General features: G+C 36.5%; 2 protein-coding genes across 4 annotated transcripts in view; both read right to left on the bottom strand.

The window, feature by feature from the left end:
- The window catches only part of LOC134687563 (uncharacterized), a 79,400-nt gene extending 76,197 nt beyond the window's left edge, over positions 1-3,203 (bottom strand). For all 3 annotated transcript variants that reach the window (XR_010101777.1, XM_063547957.1, XM_063547958.1), the window contains exons 1-2: positions 3,043-3,203; positions 775-911 (exon numbers count right to left, since the gene is read on the bottom strand). Coding sequence is in view for 2 of the 3 variants with exons in the window: in XM_063547957.1 (XP_063404027.1) it covers positions 775-911; positions 3,043-3,046 (141 nt within the window). In the remaining variant the exon portion in view is untranslated. The remainder of the gene's footprint in view (positions 1-774; positions 912-3,042) is intronic.
- A 5,519-nt stretch (positions 3,204-8,722) lies between these two features.
- On the bottom strand, positions 8,723-15,937 carry LOC134687983 (mucin-3A-like). Its single transcript, XM_063548447.1, has one exon. It carries the CDS (start codon positions 15,935-15,937, stop codon positions 8,723-8,725), a length of 7,215 nt encoding a protein of 2,404 aa, XP_063404517.1.
- Positions 15,938-17,224: the final 1,287 nt, after the last annotated feature.

Below are 17,224 nucleotides of genomic sequence, written 5' to 3'. Positions count from 1 at the left end.
TTTTCGAAAAATCTACAAAAATTTATGAAAAATGTTGAAAATTGACTTTAAAGGGCAGTAACTCTAAAGGGGTCAACTGACCATATCGGTCATGTTGACTTATTTGTAAATCTTAAGTGCTGTTTACTGTTTATCTCTATCTATAATTTTATTCAAGATAATAACCAAAAACAGCAAAATTTCTTTAAAATTACCAATTCAGGGGCAGCAACCCAACAACGGTTTGTTTCGATTCATCTGAAATTTTCAGGGCAGATAGATCTTGACCTGATAATTTTTTTTACCCATTTCAGATTTGCTCTTGATGTTTTGGTTTTTCAGTTATAAGCCAAAAACTGCATTTTACCCCTATGTTCTATTTTTAGCCATGGCGGCCATCTTGAATAGTTGATCAAGTCACCGGACACAAATTTTAAACAAGATACCCCAATGATGATTGTGGCCAAGTTTGGTTAAATTTGGCAACCTAGTTTCAGAGGAGAAGATTTTTGTAAAAGATTACTAGGATTTACGAAAAATGGTTACTATATAAGTAGTATGGTTTGTCATATTAAACTTCCTTTTCAATTCTCTTGGTAACACTTAAATTCAACTGTCCGGAACTTTGCAAGAACAATTGTTAAATGATAAAATTGCTTTTTAAAATCTTGATTATTGAAGTTTTGACCTTTGTTGAATTTCAGTTGTCTCATTGGCAATAATCCACCACACCTTGTTATATTATAAAATTCTAAAAACTGGAATTTGTAAAATGGCAGGCTCTATGATGTTTACCTTTTTAGTGACAATATAGGATATAACTCCTCCATTATTAGTGATAATTTTCCTGATTTCTGTCTTTTTCTTAAAGTTGACACTGGTAGTCAAGTCCAGGACTATCTGACAATCACTAAATATTGACATCTTTTTATCTGAAAAATAGAGCATGACTAAAATTATAAACACTAATTATAATAGATTCATGATAGAGATACCAAATAAATAGCCTCATAAAAGTATCCTGGTTTTGGATGGACACAGGAGGATAATAATTGTTAAAGGTCAAGCAATGGTCAACAGGCCTTCTTAAATCCACCTCACTTAATTGGTCATTGGATTTATCGGAAAAGGATATTAAACTCATTGCCAATCATACCACATCATGTTATTTTAATTGAAAAAAATAAGAGTATGTGAAAAGGTTTAAAAAGATGTTGGATCATACGAAAGGTTTGTTTATATTTTCTGATAGAGCATAGCAAGGACTAAATAAGTAAGGAATAGTGGAGGTGTCAAGGGAGGGTGTGTTGGTCTTTGAGGTGGGGATGGCAGCAGGTAATAAATGTCATGCTTCAAAGGTATCAAAAATTAGACACCATAAATCACAACTAAATATTTCCCTGGCATTTTTTTTCAATTGAAATTTTCCCTGACATTTTTTCAATTGAAAATTTTACCTGGCATATGTTTAATTGAAATTTTCCCTGGCATTTTTTCCACTGAAAATTTCCCTGGCATTTTTTCAATTGAAATATTCCCTGGCATATGTTCATGATGTTTAATTAAAATTTTCCCTGGCATTTGTTCTGACAATTGAAAGTTTTCCCTGGCATTTTTTCAATTGAAATTTTCCCTGACCTATGTTTAATTGAAATTTTCCAACAGAATCCACTCCCATCACTAGCTGACTCTATATGACTTAAATCAATATACATGTAGAGTGATGACTAAAAAACATAGACTTCAATTTTTCATTGCCATTACAAAAAAATAAAAAAAAACTACTGTCAGATGCCAAACAGACATTTTTGGCTTCCATTCACTTCAAATTGGATAAAATTTTCAGTGATTTGTCAAAATAAACTTATCTTGATTTGTAAGAGGTCTGAAAAAATAATCATTACTAATACTGTCATTTTTGGAAAAATCATGTTTTTTTTAGTCTAAAAGAAAGTTACATTTTATTGTCATGCACCAAAAATTACCGTTAAATAACGTCATTTGGCAAGATATTTACCGATATTCGTCAAGTAGGTAAGTACCCCAATTACCACCCTCTACCATGCCTACTTACCTATATGAAGGGTTTGGGCAAACCAAAATAATTATTAGTGTGGCCTAACTACATGATCTTGTGATATTTCCCTAGAATATATAAATTGTAGTAGATAACTTAGTTAGCTGTAAAAAGTTGAAGATCCAGACATTTTTAAAAGGGGTTCCAACCCCTAGAACCCCCCTCTCCTTGATCACAAGGTTGAGCTAGAGAAGTACTTCTTTAGCTCAGTTGGTGTAATGTAGAGTGCCTTAAATGTAACCCAGATTCTCAAGTTTCAAGGTAGATGGAGAAAACACAATTTTGTAAAGATAACATGTCTTAGACGACTCATAAGTAATTATAAACTTTCTGGTACAAGAAAGTGGCTGAACTAGAAGTTTTCATAAAGACGTCCCACTTACGAGGGGGCAGGACCTTTTTTGGGACGTCGGGAAAGGGTGTTTTTAAAGACCCTCTTTTAAAGCTCAGGATTTCGGGATTGACCCTTTGGGCATCAGGGATTTCCTTTTTGGAATTATGGGATGTCATGATTTTATCTTATTTCTAAATTAATGACTCAGGATTTCATATTTTTAAGGCCAGGATTTCGGAATCAGTACTCCTCCTACCCACCCTCACTTTCTGCTGTAAAGTGGGGGGCTTCTCTTTGCTTCTGAGATTCATTTTATCATCAACCAAATTTTTCAACATAATAAGGGGGCTGGGCACCACCAACAAACCCCTAAATCTCGTAAATATAGTTACGTTGATAGTGGGTCTTCCCATGGATAGAAACAAGTACCTGTGGACATGATCCTGATTTTCATGTAACAAATGATATACGTTGATTTATTACACCATTACACAATCCTTTATTGCTATCCAGGTGAGTGTGTTTACCCAATATTTGTCATGTCCTTCCCTAATATCTCATTCTGATAATACTGAAAAATATTTGGAAATTCCCTAAGTTTGCGGTTTTGGTCATTTGTTCACCAGTGCAAAGTAAAAAAAATAACCCTTACCCATTTCTCGTTTCTTTTTTATTAATGCCGCATATTTTGCTGTTTCTGTAATGATGAAGACAATAACTGCGTTTCTTGCAAAATATTTGACAGTGATCGGGAAATTTTCTTACTGTTTAGGTTTACCGATGACTTCCTGCTCTAAAAATAACAATGATATATAGTTGATTTTAGCGGGAAATTCAATTTATTTTCTACGGTCAAGGACAAAATGTCACAGGACAAAAAGTCCAGCCCATAGTACAGAAATTCATTTTTGTTCTCAATGCTCTTTAACTTCGTACTTTATTTGGCCTTTTTAATGATTTTTTGGATTCGAGCGTCACTGATGAGTCTTTTGTAGACGAAACGCGCGTCTGGCGTATATGAGACAATATCTGAAAAAGTCTACTTTCCGTGTCCCCCACTTCACCAGCTATTATTTTTTTATTCAACCATCTTTTTTGAAAATTTTAAGTTTCAGTATAAACTAAATTATATAATGCACCGCAACCCCTGCCAATTAAACACTCATTCTTGTATTTCTTCCAATACAATATTGTAATTTAAATGTTCAACCCCCCCTAAAATCATGTTGTCCCCTGTGTTTTTTTGAAAACTAAATCATCATCAAATACTAGTAATATCCAAATTAATTCAACAGGCGTCCGATTCTCACATATATGATATATTATATAATAAACTTGCCCCTAATTTGTCCTTTTATATTATAACTAGAGCATGTAATAAAATTTTGCAAATTTTAAGAGAAAAGAAATTGTCCCCAGGGGTGATTTCCCTCCTGTTACCACTTGGTTTTGTTTTACCTGTGGGAACGTTTACAAGACCAAGAGTTATTTTCCCATTATGTATTTTGAAGAGCATCATTTCCTGAATGCATTGGTACAAAGAAATAGATAGAAAGGCGGCCAGGTTTAAAAATTCAAGCCCATCCAAGGTACGAATTTATAGAAAAATACTTTATGGTGTTCTATCCTGTTATAGCCTTTTCTTACACTTTCTGAGAATAATTTTAAGTGTGCACTACAACATTAAGTGTGTTTTTATATCATCTTTTTAAATGTTATATGTCACAGGATATCCACTTACATTTAATGGGACAAAAAGGACAAAAACTATCGCGTAATTCCTTTCTGTTACGTTCTGTCATGTTACCTGATAAAAAGTAACAGCATAACCATCATCAGTAACAGGAAGGATGCTAAAGACAATTTCACTAAAGAATCGAAAAGTTTATCTACTATATCCCAACCATTTCATTTAATTTAAGTTATCACCACCTTATCCAATAAATTTTAAAATAATATACAGTATATTGAATGAAAAAATAGGGTTTTCCACTTTGATAACAGCAGAGAACATTGTGCAATTCTAGTATAGTAGATAGTAACAGCAAGGAATTTATTTTAGAATTTTTCATTACCTAGGCAGATTTTTCATCTTGCAAATACAGTTTCAAGGATAAATGACATTGTTTGCTGTTATCTTTCAATTGTGACCAATCTAAAATGATGTATTTTTCTTAACCTTTAAAATAAAGTAGAAAAATCCTTTCTGTTACCAACTCAGTCCTGTTACCGTTGTCCTGTTACTCAAGATTCTTTCATGTTACCGAAATATTTGACTATATTTAAGTATATTTCTAAACCTTTTGTATTGCAAATGCTAAAATCAATAATTGGCATTTGATAAACTATTGCAGGATATACTAGTAAACCACAAATAGTGTCTTAAACTTATTTCTTATTCCCATTAGAAACTTTTTAAAATTGGTTCATTTTGGTAACAGGAAAGAACTGGATTTTTTTTTGTATCATTTTTAAAATAGCCATTGCTTCCTTGTTAATCAATTGTTTGAATTACAGACAACAGTTCCAAGATCCCCAATGTGTGTTCTTCGATTTGTGCTATTAAAATACCGGGTCTAAAGATATTTTTTTTTTTTCTTATTGCCAAAAAATCGACTTTTTCAGATATTGTCTCATATACTAAGTTTAGTCCTGGTATCTATGATGAATGTATTCACAGGACAAAAAGTCCAACCCATATATATATATAGGACATAAAGACACAAATTGGATAGGAAAAAAAGTCACAAATAATTTGTTGACAATTGTTTGAATATATAAGAGAAAGTATTTAATTTCTTTTATTGCATATTTTCCGATTTTCATGTGCATTGTTCATCAGCAGTTTATAAAGTTTTTTAGAAAGACTTTAAGTTCATTTAGTTGTTTCACTTGATGATACGATTGTATATATACATTTGCAACTTATATTAATCCCTTTCCACTTTGCGGGTGCGAGTGCTGCCTTGTAGCGGCATTAGCCTACTCTTTTTCGAAATCTACAAGGGTGTCTTTAACGTGCAAGAGATATGGCTCTCTCTTAACACGAGTCAGCCATTTATCGTCCCCTTCCGACGGACTATCATCGTTTCCTCTAGACCATACTCGCAAATGGTGTTAAGGGAGAGACGAAGATTGAGTTACTGAAATTTTCATCCCAAACGGGAATCGAACCAGTATCCTTTGTGTAAGTAGTCCGATGCACTAACCACTACACCACGGCCCTCTTAGTACTTAGTGTCTTTTTGTTGTTGGGATATACAAGTACCCGGGCCACCACATCCACTCTGTGCATGTAGTATTTGTATTTGTATATCCATCTGATGAGTTTAGCCTTTTTCAACTGATTTTTATAGTTCGTTCTTATGTTGTACTGTTACACCACTGTCCCAGGTTAAAATTATTATTATATCGTCTTCTCACATAATACAAAATATTATGAGCAGACTGTTATACTCAAATTACTGCATATATCATAGTACTAGCCATTTTCGTCTTCGTTAAACTACGAACATTTTTTGGTGGATTTTTTAATGATATCTATATAAACATTTTAAACGAAGAACTTGATACTTTGATGCTTATCAATTACAAAGATGTTCTGGTTGTGACAGTTGATTATATTTGTCTAAGTCCAGCAGTCATCGGCGGTCATACCCGCGATGGTTATCAATGATGTTGTGTCGACTGTGAAACAATTTATTTTCATTGGAGATGTTGCAGCAGTCTTCATCTTCCATTCGAAAGACAAAGGTGCGGTTGTTAGAGCCTCCACAGTTGTTTCTGCAGTATAGAATGTTCGGTGTCACAAGAAAATTAGTTGTGTATGTTTTGAGTCATTTCACATGGCCATATAAGAGGGAGGTTTGGCATGCCACAAAACCAGGCTCAACCCACCCGTTTTTCCTTTAAAAATGTCCTGTACCAAGTCAGGAATATGGCTATTGTTATATTATAGTTCGTTTCTGTGTGTGTTACATTTTAACGTTGTGTTTCCGTTGTGTCGTTTGTTTTCTCTTATTTTTGACTGTGAATTCACATTAATATAAGACGTGTCAAGGTACTTATCTATCCAAGATTCATGTATTTGGTTTTCATATTATATTTGTTATTCTCATAGGTTTTTGTCTAATGCTTAGTCCGTTTCTATGTGTGTTACATTTTAATGTTGTGTCGTTGTTCTCTCTTATATTTAATGCGTTTTCCTCAGTTTTATTTTGTTACCCCGATTTTTTTTGTCTATGGATTTATGCGTTTTGAACAGCGGTATACTACTGTTGCCTTTATTCTTCAGATGTTAAACCATTAATCATTGGGACGGTTTCGTTTAGTCTCTAACAACACGCTCATAGTACTTGTTATATTGAAAAATACTTAATGTGGCCTTCAAACAACTATTCTTTCGGTAATATTCACTCTTTTTAGGATTTTGTCTGATGCTTGGTCAGTGTCTGTGTGTGTTACATTTTAGTGTTGTGTCGTTGTTCTCTCTTATATTTAATGCGTTTCCCACAGTTTTAGTTTGTTACCCCGATTTTGTTTTTTGTCAATGGATTTATGAGTTTTGAACAGCGGTATACTACTGTTGCCTTTATTCTTCAGATGTTAATCCATTAATCATTGGGACGGTTTCATTTAGTCCCTAACAACACTGTCAAAGTACTTGCTATATTGAAAAATACTTAATGTGGCCTTCAAACAACCGTTCTTTCGGTAATATTCATTCTTTTTAGTGTCAGTTGTCTGAGATAAAGAGATAACATCGATCGATGTAACTTGAGGATGTTACAATGAGGGAGGGTAGGAGGGGTCCTGATTCCGAAATCCCGAGGTCCCGAAATTCGAAAAAAGAATTCCCGGATCCCGAGAGGGTCAATTCCGAAATCCCGAGCTTAAAAACACCCGATCCAAGAGTCCCGAAAAAGGTCCTACCCCCCTTCTACAATTTGTGATGATCATTTTCTACGATTTATTATATATGATATGAGGTGTATGTTTGTGTCACCCCCCTCCCAGCTATTGATTCATTACCCTTTAAGACAGTTTTGTATGTTTTCCTCAACTACAACCAACCGACGTAGATTTATTACCGGCTTTGTACTTTCGTGTAGATCAGGACCTGCATACTTTTCCGAAGCTTATGAGAGCATCTCCGGTAATTGGTGGGATTCGTGTTGCGTAATTTAACATTTTCCGTGGGTTCTTTCTACTGGTATTTGTATTTTCATCATTTAACGTTTTGACCACGGTTTTGTAAGTTTATTTTCGACTTGTGAGTGCAAATATATCTTTGATATCTGGCAGCATTCATAGGTTCTAAATGATAAGGTTGTGGTATTGTGTTATCCGAAATGGTATGAAAAATAAAATAAGTTTTTTGTGTGTATTTTTATTGTCACAGTAGTTTTCACATGCTGGTATATCTGTCACAGTCATATCCATTGCTGTAATACAACTTGACGTTTGAGATGTACTTTTAGTCAGGAATCTGATGTACAGTAGTTGTCGTTTGTTTATGTAATATATACGTGTTTCTCGTTTCTCGTTTTGTTTATATAGATTAGACCGTTGGTTTTCCCGTTTGAATGGTTTTACACTAGTAATTTTGGGGCCCTTTATAGCTTGTTGTTCGGTGTGAGCCAAGGCTCCGTGTTGAAGGCCGTACTTTAACCTATAATGGTTTAATTTTTAAATTGTTATTTGGATGGAGAGTTGTCTCATTGGCACTCACACCACATCTTCCTATATCTATCTTCAATGGTTTTTATTGAATTTGTGACTTGATTTAACAGTCTCGTTCACAACTGTAAGAGTCCAATCATATGGCAAAGTAATGGTTGCTTTAAAAATCTTTATCAAATCTATAATTCCAAAGATACAAGGAAATGTAACTTCGAACGTTACACACGATGTAGCACGACACGTTGCAGTCATTTCCTCAGCCGGAGTACAAAATATCTGGGCAACAAATGTATTTCAGGTAATTATCAATAATATCAATATATATCTATGAAATAATCTTCCTCAGCTGTAGCCTACAAGACCATTTACATGTAGTATCAATTATCGATATATTCTGCTGTAGTGCCAATTTGCTGACTTTAAGAAATGTATGCCGATGTTTTTGTAGGCGTTTTTGAGCCCGAAACCGTGTCTGTCGTTTCCCTTGGTTCATTATAAGTAATCGCAAAGATCAAAGCTTCATCCGCGGTTGTCTCTTACAAGGTTGTTGCTGCTGTGTGAGTTGTTTCGTCAGAAGTTGGTCGATGAGTCTCAAAGACTGTTGTATCTTCGGTGTTTATCAAAGATTGTTCGGAGGAAATACCAATAGTTTAAGTGGAAGTGCTAGTATAATTTAATTTGGAGGTAAGTTCGATGGTTTTTGCGACGGTGATAGTAGCTTCACTAGTTGTTGCGTCTGTTACAGTAGCATCATCTGTTGTTAGACCAACCGTCTGAGTTTCAGAAATGGATGCTGTTGTTTTCGATGGCGTTGCTGAGCTATCTATTGTGTCTGTCGTTTCCGTTTGTCCATTATCAGTGATCGGAATGATCGAAGGTTGATAAGCCGCTGTAATAGTTGTTTTGTCAATTGTTGGTCCATGAGTCTCATATATAGTTGTTGTTCCTTCGGTGCTTGTCAGCGAATTTTCTGCGGTAGTACCAACAGTGTTAATGATAGTGCCAATATGAGCAGAAGTAGAGGTTAGTTTAATGTTTTCTGAGGCTGTGAAAGGAACTTCATCCGTTGGTTGTTTTGTCACAGTCGTATCATATGTTCTAGTGCCAATCGTATGAAAGTCAGAAATTGATGCCGATGTTATCATAAGGGTTTCTGAGCCAGCTACAGTGTCCGTCAGTTCCGTCGGTTTATCATGATTGAACGGAGCGTTCGAAGTTTGAACAGCTGTGGTCTCTAGCAAGGTTGTCGTTGCTTTGTGAGTTGATTCGTCAGCTGTCGCTCTATGAGTCTTTGAGACAGTTGTACCTTCGTTGTTAGTCAATTGAATATTAACGGTTTTGTCATCGATATTATTAGTGGTAGTTCCAGGAGTATTATACACAGAGGTAAGTTTTTTTGCGGATATGACAGTAGCTTCATTAATGGTTGCGTCTGTCACAGTCGTATAATCTGTTGTAAATCCATTTGTTTCAGAAATGGATGCCAGCGTTTTTGTTGGCGTTGCCGCGCTAGCTTTTGTGTCTGTCGTTTCCATCTGTTTATTAATTGTGATCGGAGAGACTAAAGCTTGACCAGCAGTTGTCTCTACCAAGGTTGTAAGGGATGTGTTAGCTGTTTTGTCAAATGGTGGTTCATGAGTCTCAGAGAAAATAGTTGTTCCTTCGGTGTTTGTAGATGAAATGTCAGCGGATTTGTCAATATTCTTATTAGTAGTTCTATAAGAAAGTTCGACACTACTTGCGGATGTTGACGTAAGTTTATTATTCATGATCAAAGAGTCCGCAGCGTGATCAACGGTTGTATCTACAAATGATGTTTCTGTTGTGAATGATGTTTTCTCAGATTTTAGTTCATGAGTCTCAACGACAAAAGTTGTACCTTCTGTGTTTATCAATGATTCTCCTTCTGTAGTATCAACAGTATTAGTGGTAATGTCAACAGTATAAGACATCGAGGTAAGTTCGATGGTTTTTGCAGCTGTTACAGTAGCTTCACTAGTTGTGTCTGACATCGTAGGATCATCTGTTGTAAAGACGATCGTCTGAATGTCAGATATGGGTGTAGACTTTTTTGTTGACGTTTCTATGGAGTCAATCGTTTCCGTCAATTTATCATTCGTAATCGAAGTGACCAAAGCTGAATCAGCGGTTGTCTTTAGCAGGGTTGTTGCTGCCGTGTAAGTTGTTTCGTCAGATGTTGGTTTATAAGTCTCAGAAACAATAGCTGTACCTTTCGTGCTTGTCAAATGTTTATCGGTGGTAGCGCCAATGGTCCTAGTTGTTATTATAGCAGTATTAGATATCGAGGTAAGTTCATTGGTTTTTGCAGCTGTTACAGTAGCTTCACTAGCTGTGTCTGTCATCGTAGGATCATCTGTTGTAAAGCCAATCGTCTGAGTGTTAGATATGGGTGTAGACTTTTTTGTTGGCGTTTCTGATCTATCTATGGGGTCCGTCGTTTCCGTCAATTTATCATTCGTAATCGAAGTGATCAAAGCTGAATCAGCGGTTGTCTTTAGCAGGGTTGTTGCTGCCGTGTAAGTTGTTTCGTCAGATGTTGGTTTATAAGTCTCAGAAACAATAGTTGTACCTTTCGTGCTTGTCAAATGTTTATCGGTGGTAGCGCCAATGGTCCTAGTTGTTATGCCAGCAGTATTAGATATCGAGGTAAGTTCGATGGTTTTTGCAGCTGTTACAGTAGCTTCACTAGTTTTGTCTGACATCGTAGGATCATCTGTTGTAAAGACGATCGTCTGAAAGTCAGATATGGGTGTAGACTTTTTTGTTGACGTTTCTGATCTATCTATAGAGTCCGTCGTTTCCGTCAATTTATCATTCGTAATCGAAGTGACCAAAGCTGAATCAGCGGTTGTCTTTAGCAGGGTTGTTGCTGCCGTGTAAGTTGTTTCGTCAGATGTTGGTTTATAAGTCTCAGAAACAATAGCTGTACCTTTCGTGCTTGTCAAATGTTTATCGGTGGTAGCGCCAATGGTCCTAGTTGTTATGCTAGCAGTATTAGATATCGAGGTAAGTTCATTGGTTTTTGCAGCTGTTACAGTAGCTTCACTAGCTGTGTCTGTCATCGTAGGATCATCTGTTATAAAGCCGACCGTCTGAGTGTTAGATATGGGTGTAGACTTTTTTGTTGGCGTTTCTGATCTATTTATGGAGTCCGTCGTTTCCGTTTGTTTATCATTAGTAATCGAAGGGTCTGCGCTTTGATTAGCGTTGGTCTTTATCAGGGTTGTTGCTGCTGTGTGTGTGGTTTCGTCAGATGTTGGTCCGTGAGACTGAAAAACAGTAGTTGTACCTTCTGTGTTTGTTAAATGTTTATCGGGGATATTACCAACACGTTTAGTAGTTATGCCAACAGTATTAGACATCGAGGTTAGTTGGATGTTTTTTGCAGCTGTGTCAGTAGCTTCAATAGTTGTTGTGTTTGTTATCGTTATATCATCTGTTGTAAAGCCGATCGATTGAGTGTCAGATATGGATGTAGACGTTTTTGCTGGCGTTTCTGAGTTAGCTATGGTTTTCATCTTTTCCGTCATTTTATCATTAACAATCGAAGTGACCGAAGCTGGATCAGCGGTGGTCTGTAGCAGTGTGGTTGGTGCTGTATAAGTTGTTTCGTCAGATGTTAATCCGCGAGTCTCAGAAACAGTAGTTGTACCTTCTGTGTTTGTCAAATGCTTATCGGTGATAGTACCAATGGTCCTTGTGGTTATACCAGCAGTATTAGATATTAAGGTAGCCTCGATGGTTTTTGCAGCTGTTACAGTAGCTTCACTAGTTGTTGTGTCTGTTACCGTATTATCATCTGTTGTAAAACCGATTGTCTGAGTGTCAAACATGGATGTAAACCTTATTATTGGCGTTTCATAGCTAACTGTGGCTTCCATCGTTTCCGTCGGTTTATAATTAGTAATGGGAGTGACCGAAGATTGACCAGCAGATGTTTCTAGCAAAATTGTGGCTGCTGTGTGTGTTGTTTCGTCAGATGGTGGTTCATGAGTCTCAGAAACAATAGTTGTACCTTCTGTGTTGGTCAAATGTTGATCGGTGGTTGTACCAATGATACTAGAAGTTATGTCAGCAGTATTATACATCGACGTGAGTTGGATTATGTTTGAGCCTGTGTCAGTAGCTTCAATAATTGTTTTGTCTGTTATCATAGTATCAACTGTTGTAATGCCGATCGTTTGAGAGTCAAATATGGACGTCGACGTTTTTGTTGGCGTTTGTGAGTAATCTATGGAGTACGTCGTTTCCGTCGGTTTATCATTAGTAATCGAAGGGTCTGCAGTTTGATCAGCGGTGGTCTTTAGCAGAGTTGTTGCTGCTGTGTGTGTGGTTTTGTCAGATGGTGGTTCTTGAGGCTGAGAAACAGTAGTTGTACCTTCTGTGTTTGTTAAATGTTTATCGGGGATATTACCAACAAGTTTAGTGGTTATGCCAACAGAACTAGACATCGAGGTTAGTTGGATGTTTTTTGCAGCTGTGTCAGTAGCTTCAATAGTTGTTGTGTTTGTCATCGTTATATCATCTGTTGTAAAGCCGATCGTTTGAGTGTCAGATATGGATGTAGACGTTTTTGTTGGCGTTTCTGAGTTAGCTATGGTTTTCATCTTTTCCGTCATTTTATCATTAACAATCGAAGTGACCGAAGCTGGAGCAGCGGTGGTCTGTAGCAGGGTGGTTGGTGCTGTATAAGTTGTTTCGTCAGATGTTAATCCGCGAGTCTCAGAAACAGTAGTTGTACCTTCTGTGTTTGTCAAATGCTTATCGGTGATAGTACCAATGGTCCTTGTGGTTATACCAGCAGTATTAGATATTAAGGTAGCCTCGATGGTTTTTGCAGCTGTTACAGTAGCTTCACTAGTTGTTGTGTCTGTCACTGTATTATCATCTGTTGTAAAACCGATTGTCTGCGTGTCATAAATGGATTGAGACGTTTGTGTTGGCGTTTCCGAGCTAGCTATGGTTTCTGTCGTTTTCGTCGGTTTATCATTAGCAATCGGAGGGACCGAAGATTGATCAGCGGTTATCGTTACCAGGGTTGTTGCTGCTGTGAAAAATGTTTCGTCAGATTTTGGTTCATAAGTCTCAAAAACAGTATTTGTATCTTTTGTGCTAATCAAATGTTTATCGGTGGTAGTGCCATTGGTCATTGTGGTATTAGACATCGAAGTAAGATGGATTGTGTTTGCGTTTGTGTCAGGAGCGTCACTAATTGAAGTGTTTGTCATCATGGTATCATCTGTTTTAAAGTCGTTCGTCTGAGTGTCATACATGGATTTAGACGTTTTTGTTTGCGTTGTCGAGCTACCTATGGTTTCCGTCGTTTCCATTGGATTTTCATTAGGGTTCGGAGAGTCCGAAGCTCGATCAACGGTTATTGTTACAAGTGATTTGGCTGCGGTGTAAGTTGTTTCATCAGATGTTGGTTCATTAGTCTCAAAAATCGTAGCTGCACCTTCTGTGTTTGTCAAATGTTTATCAGGGATACTACCAACAGTCTTAGTAGTTATGCCAGCAGTATTAAACATCGAGGTACGTTGTATGGCATATGCGTCTGTGTCAGTAGCTTCACTTATTGTTGTGGCTGTAGCCGTATTATCATCTGTTGTAAAGCCGATCATTTGAGTGTTAGATATGAACGCAGACGTGTTTATTAGCGTATCTGGTCTAGCTATAGGATTTGTTGTTTTTGTCCGTTTGTAATTCGTAAAGGAAGAGACCGACGATTGATCAGTGGTTGTCTCTAGTAAGTTTGTTGCTGCTGTGTGAGTGGTTTCGTCAGTTGGTCTTCCATGATTCTGAGAGACAATAGATGTATTGTTTGTGTTTATGAACTGATTTTCTGCCGTAGTACCAATAGTCTTAGTAGAAGTGCCAATAATGATAGGCATAAGTTTGGCAGTTGTGACAGTATTTTCATCAGTTATTGCGTCTGTCACAGTGGTATCGTTTGTTCTAGTACCAATAGTCTGAGTGTCAGAAATAAATGGCGGAATACTCCCAGGATTTGCTGTGCTTGTTATTGTTTTCGTCTGGTTTTCATTAGTAATCGGAGCGTTCGAAGCTTGAGTGTTTTTTTGTAAGGTTATTGCTGCTGTGTGAGTGCTTTTGTCAAATGTTGGTCCTTGAGTCTCAGAGATAGTTTTAGTTGGCATTGCTGTGCTAGCTGTAGTGTCTGTCATTTCCATCGGTTTATTATTGGTAGTCGGAGAGACAAGGGCTTGTTCGGTGGTTGTCTCAAGCAATGTTGTTACTGCTGTGTGAGTTATTGCATCGGATCCTGGATCACGAGTCTCAGAGACTGTAGTCATACCTTCGGTGTTTATCAATGGGGTTTCTTCCGTAGTACCAATAGTATTTGTTATAGAGAAATGTTTGATTGTTTTTGCAGCTGTTACAGAAACTTCACTTATTGTTGTATCAACTTTTCTTGAGCCAATCGTCTTAGTGTTAGAAATAAATGCCGGTGTTTTCGTTTGGGCTTTTGAGCCAACCATAGTTTCTGTCGTCACCCCCAGTTTTGTATAAGTAGGTGGAGAGTTCGAAGTTTGCTGAGCGGTTGTCTTTATCAAGGTTGATGTTGATGTGCGAGTTGTTTCGTCAGATTTCGACCCATGAGTCTCAAAGACAGTTGTACCTTTGGTATTATTCAACGGCTTTGTAACGGAAGTGTCAACAGTGTTCGTGGTAGTGACAACAGTATTAGATATAGAAGTACTTTTGATGGTTTCTGCAGCTGTGACAGCATCTTCATGGGGTATTGCGTCTGTCAAATTGCTATCATCTGTTGTAAAGTCAATTGTTTGACTCTCAGAAATGGTTGCTTGTGTTTTTGTTGGCGTTGTTGAGTTAGTTATTATGTTCGATATTTCCCTCGGTTCATCATAAGTAATCTGAGAACTCAAAGCTTGATCAGCGGTTGTCTCCATTAATAATGTTGCTGATGTTTGAGCCGTGTTGTCAGATGGTGATCCATGAGTCTCGGGAACAGTAGTTGTACCATCCGTATCTATCAACCGTTTTTCTGCGGTAGTACCAATAGTGGTATTTGTAGGGCCAACAATATTCGATGAATAGGTGAGTTCGATAGATTTTGCGTCTGTGACAGTAGTTTCACTAGTTTTTGTTTCTGTCGCCGTAGTATCATCTGTTGTAAAGCCGATCGCCTGAGTGTCAGATATGGATGTAGACGTTTTTGTTGGCGTTTCTGGTCTAGCCATGGTTTCCGTCGTTTCTGTCGATTTGTTATTAGTAATCTGAGAGACCGAAAATTGATCTGCGGCTGTCTCTAGCAAGTTTGCTGTAGCTGTGTGAGTGGTTTCGTCAGATGATGATTTATTAATCTTAGAGACAGTAAATGTCCGTTCTTTGTTTGTCAACGGTGTGTCTGCAGTGGTACCAACATTCTTAGTGGTAGTGACAGTATTAGAAGATAAAGATGTAAGTTTGTTTGTTTCTACGGCTGTAACAGTATCTTCATCAGTTATTGCGTCTGTCACAGTCGTATCATTTGTTCTCGTACCAAAAGTCTGAGTGTCAGAAATGAATGGCGGTGTACTCCCAGAATTTGCTGTGCGTGCTACTGTTTTCGACTGGTTATCATTAGAAATCGGAGAGTTCGAAGCTTGAGTGGTTGTTTTTTGTAAGGTTGATGATGATGTGTGAGTTGCTTCGTCAGATGTTGATCCACGAGTCTCAAAGACAGCTGTTCCTTTGGTGTTTATCAACAGCGTTTCGGTAGAAGTACCAACTTTGTTAGTGTTATTGACAACAGTTGTTGTTGTTGATGTTTTAACCGCACTTGCAGTGGTAGTTGATTCTAAAAAAGAGAAAATATACTTCATTGTATGACACTTTTATGACTTGTTGATGCTATTAGTAAAACCTTTTATAAACGGCCTGCAGTCAAGAGGCACGTATTCTATCTGAGTAAACCTCCTGTAAGAGATGAGGGTTTATAAATTATTTTGATAGGCTGATACTATCTTAAGTTACTTAAGATATTCATCCAAATCTGGATCGTACTCGAATGTAAAACGTTCAATTTCAATGTTTTGCAACGTGCTCTTTTACTTGTATATAAATATTTTTAGCATTTACTGTTTAGTCCATTTCCGTGATATTTTTTTGGCGTGCCTCGGTATTCATATATCCTGCCATTCTTTTATTGTGCCATGACCAATTTTTGTATTCTTGTCTTCCATTTTTGCTTATGTGCTTTGTCTATATATGTCATTTCATTTCTCTTTTAACATTAAGATTTTAACACAATAATGACTGCTTTTGTTGACATACTGTTGTGAATATAAAGATTTTTTTGCGACTGTCGTACAAAAAAGGATCAGCTAGCTATAATCCCAGGTTTAATTCACCATTTTTCTACATCAGAAAATGTCTGTACCAAGTCATGAGTATGACTGCTGTTTTTCATCGTTCGTTTGAAATGTTTACGCTTTGAATTTTGCCATTTGATAAGGGACTTGCGAATTGAATTTCATTGAAGTTCGTTATTTTTTGTTATATCACGTTTTATGTTGTATGATACTGTTTTCAAGAAGTGTCAAAGGCATTCACAACGTTTTGGGAATTTTATAGTTTTGCTTCCAAGACACAGGCAACATGTCTTTTCGGAATTCAGATTGACCAAAATTATATTTTATGCATATGTCATGGATAAAGTTATGAAATTTGTTTGAATTCTTTGTTTGATTTGGAAAATGAATTAAATTTTTGTTTTTATCGAATATTAATTGTGCTTTATTTGTTGTTTTTGAATAAATCATGCCGTTGATTTTTATTTTCAAATTGGTTCGCATCTGTTTTTCCCATGACATTTTATTTATAGGTTAGACAATACTATGTCAAAATTAATAATCATTAAATGACAATGATAAAACTTTATCAATTAATATCAAAATTACTAGTAGTTCCAGCATTAGATGCTTAATTAATCTGAAAATTGTTTTGTTTTTAATTCAAAACATTTTTACCTTTATAGTCATTGTTTCTTAAAAAAGTGAATTACACTAACTCTTTTGTTAAGAATGCATAAATCAAGGAAAGAATTATTCCACTTAACAATTCCCTTCCCTTTCTAATTTTCATTACAGCAAAATATCTTTTTAATTATA

Source organism: Mytilus trossulus, chromosome 10 (assembly GCF_036588685.1).
Source record: "Mytilus trossulus isolate FHL-02 chromosome 10, PNRI_Mtr1.1.1.hap1, whole genome shotgun sequence".
NCBI lineage: Eukaryota > Metazoa > Mollusca > Bivalvia > Mytilida > Mytilidae > Mytilus > Mytilus trossulus.
Note: the sequence above shows the minus strand (reverse complement) of the source record. Positions and strands in the feature narration are given on the sequence as shown.

Coding starts and splice junctions, on each gene's coding strand:
- LOC134687983 (XM_063548447.1), bottom strand. CDS start 15,937: ATGAAGTATATTTTCTCTTTTTTAGAATCAACTACCACTGCAAGTGCG.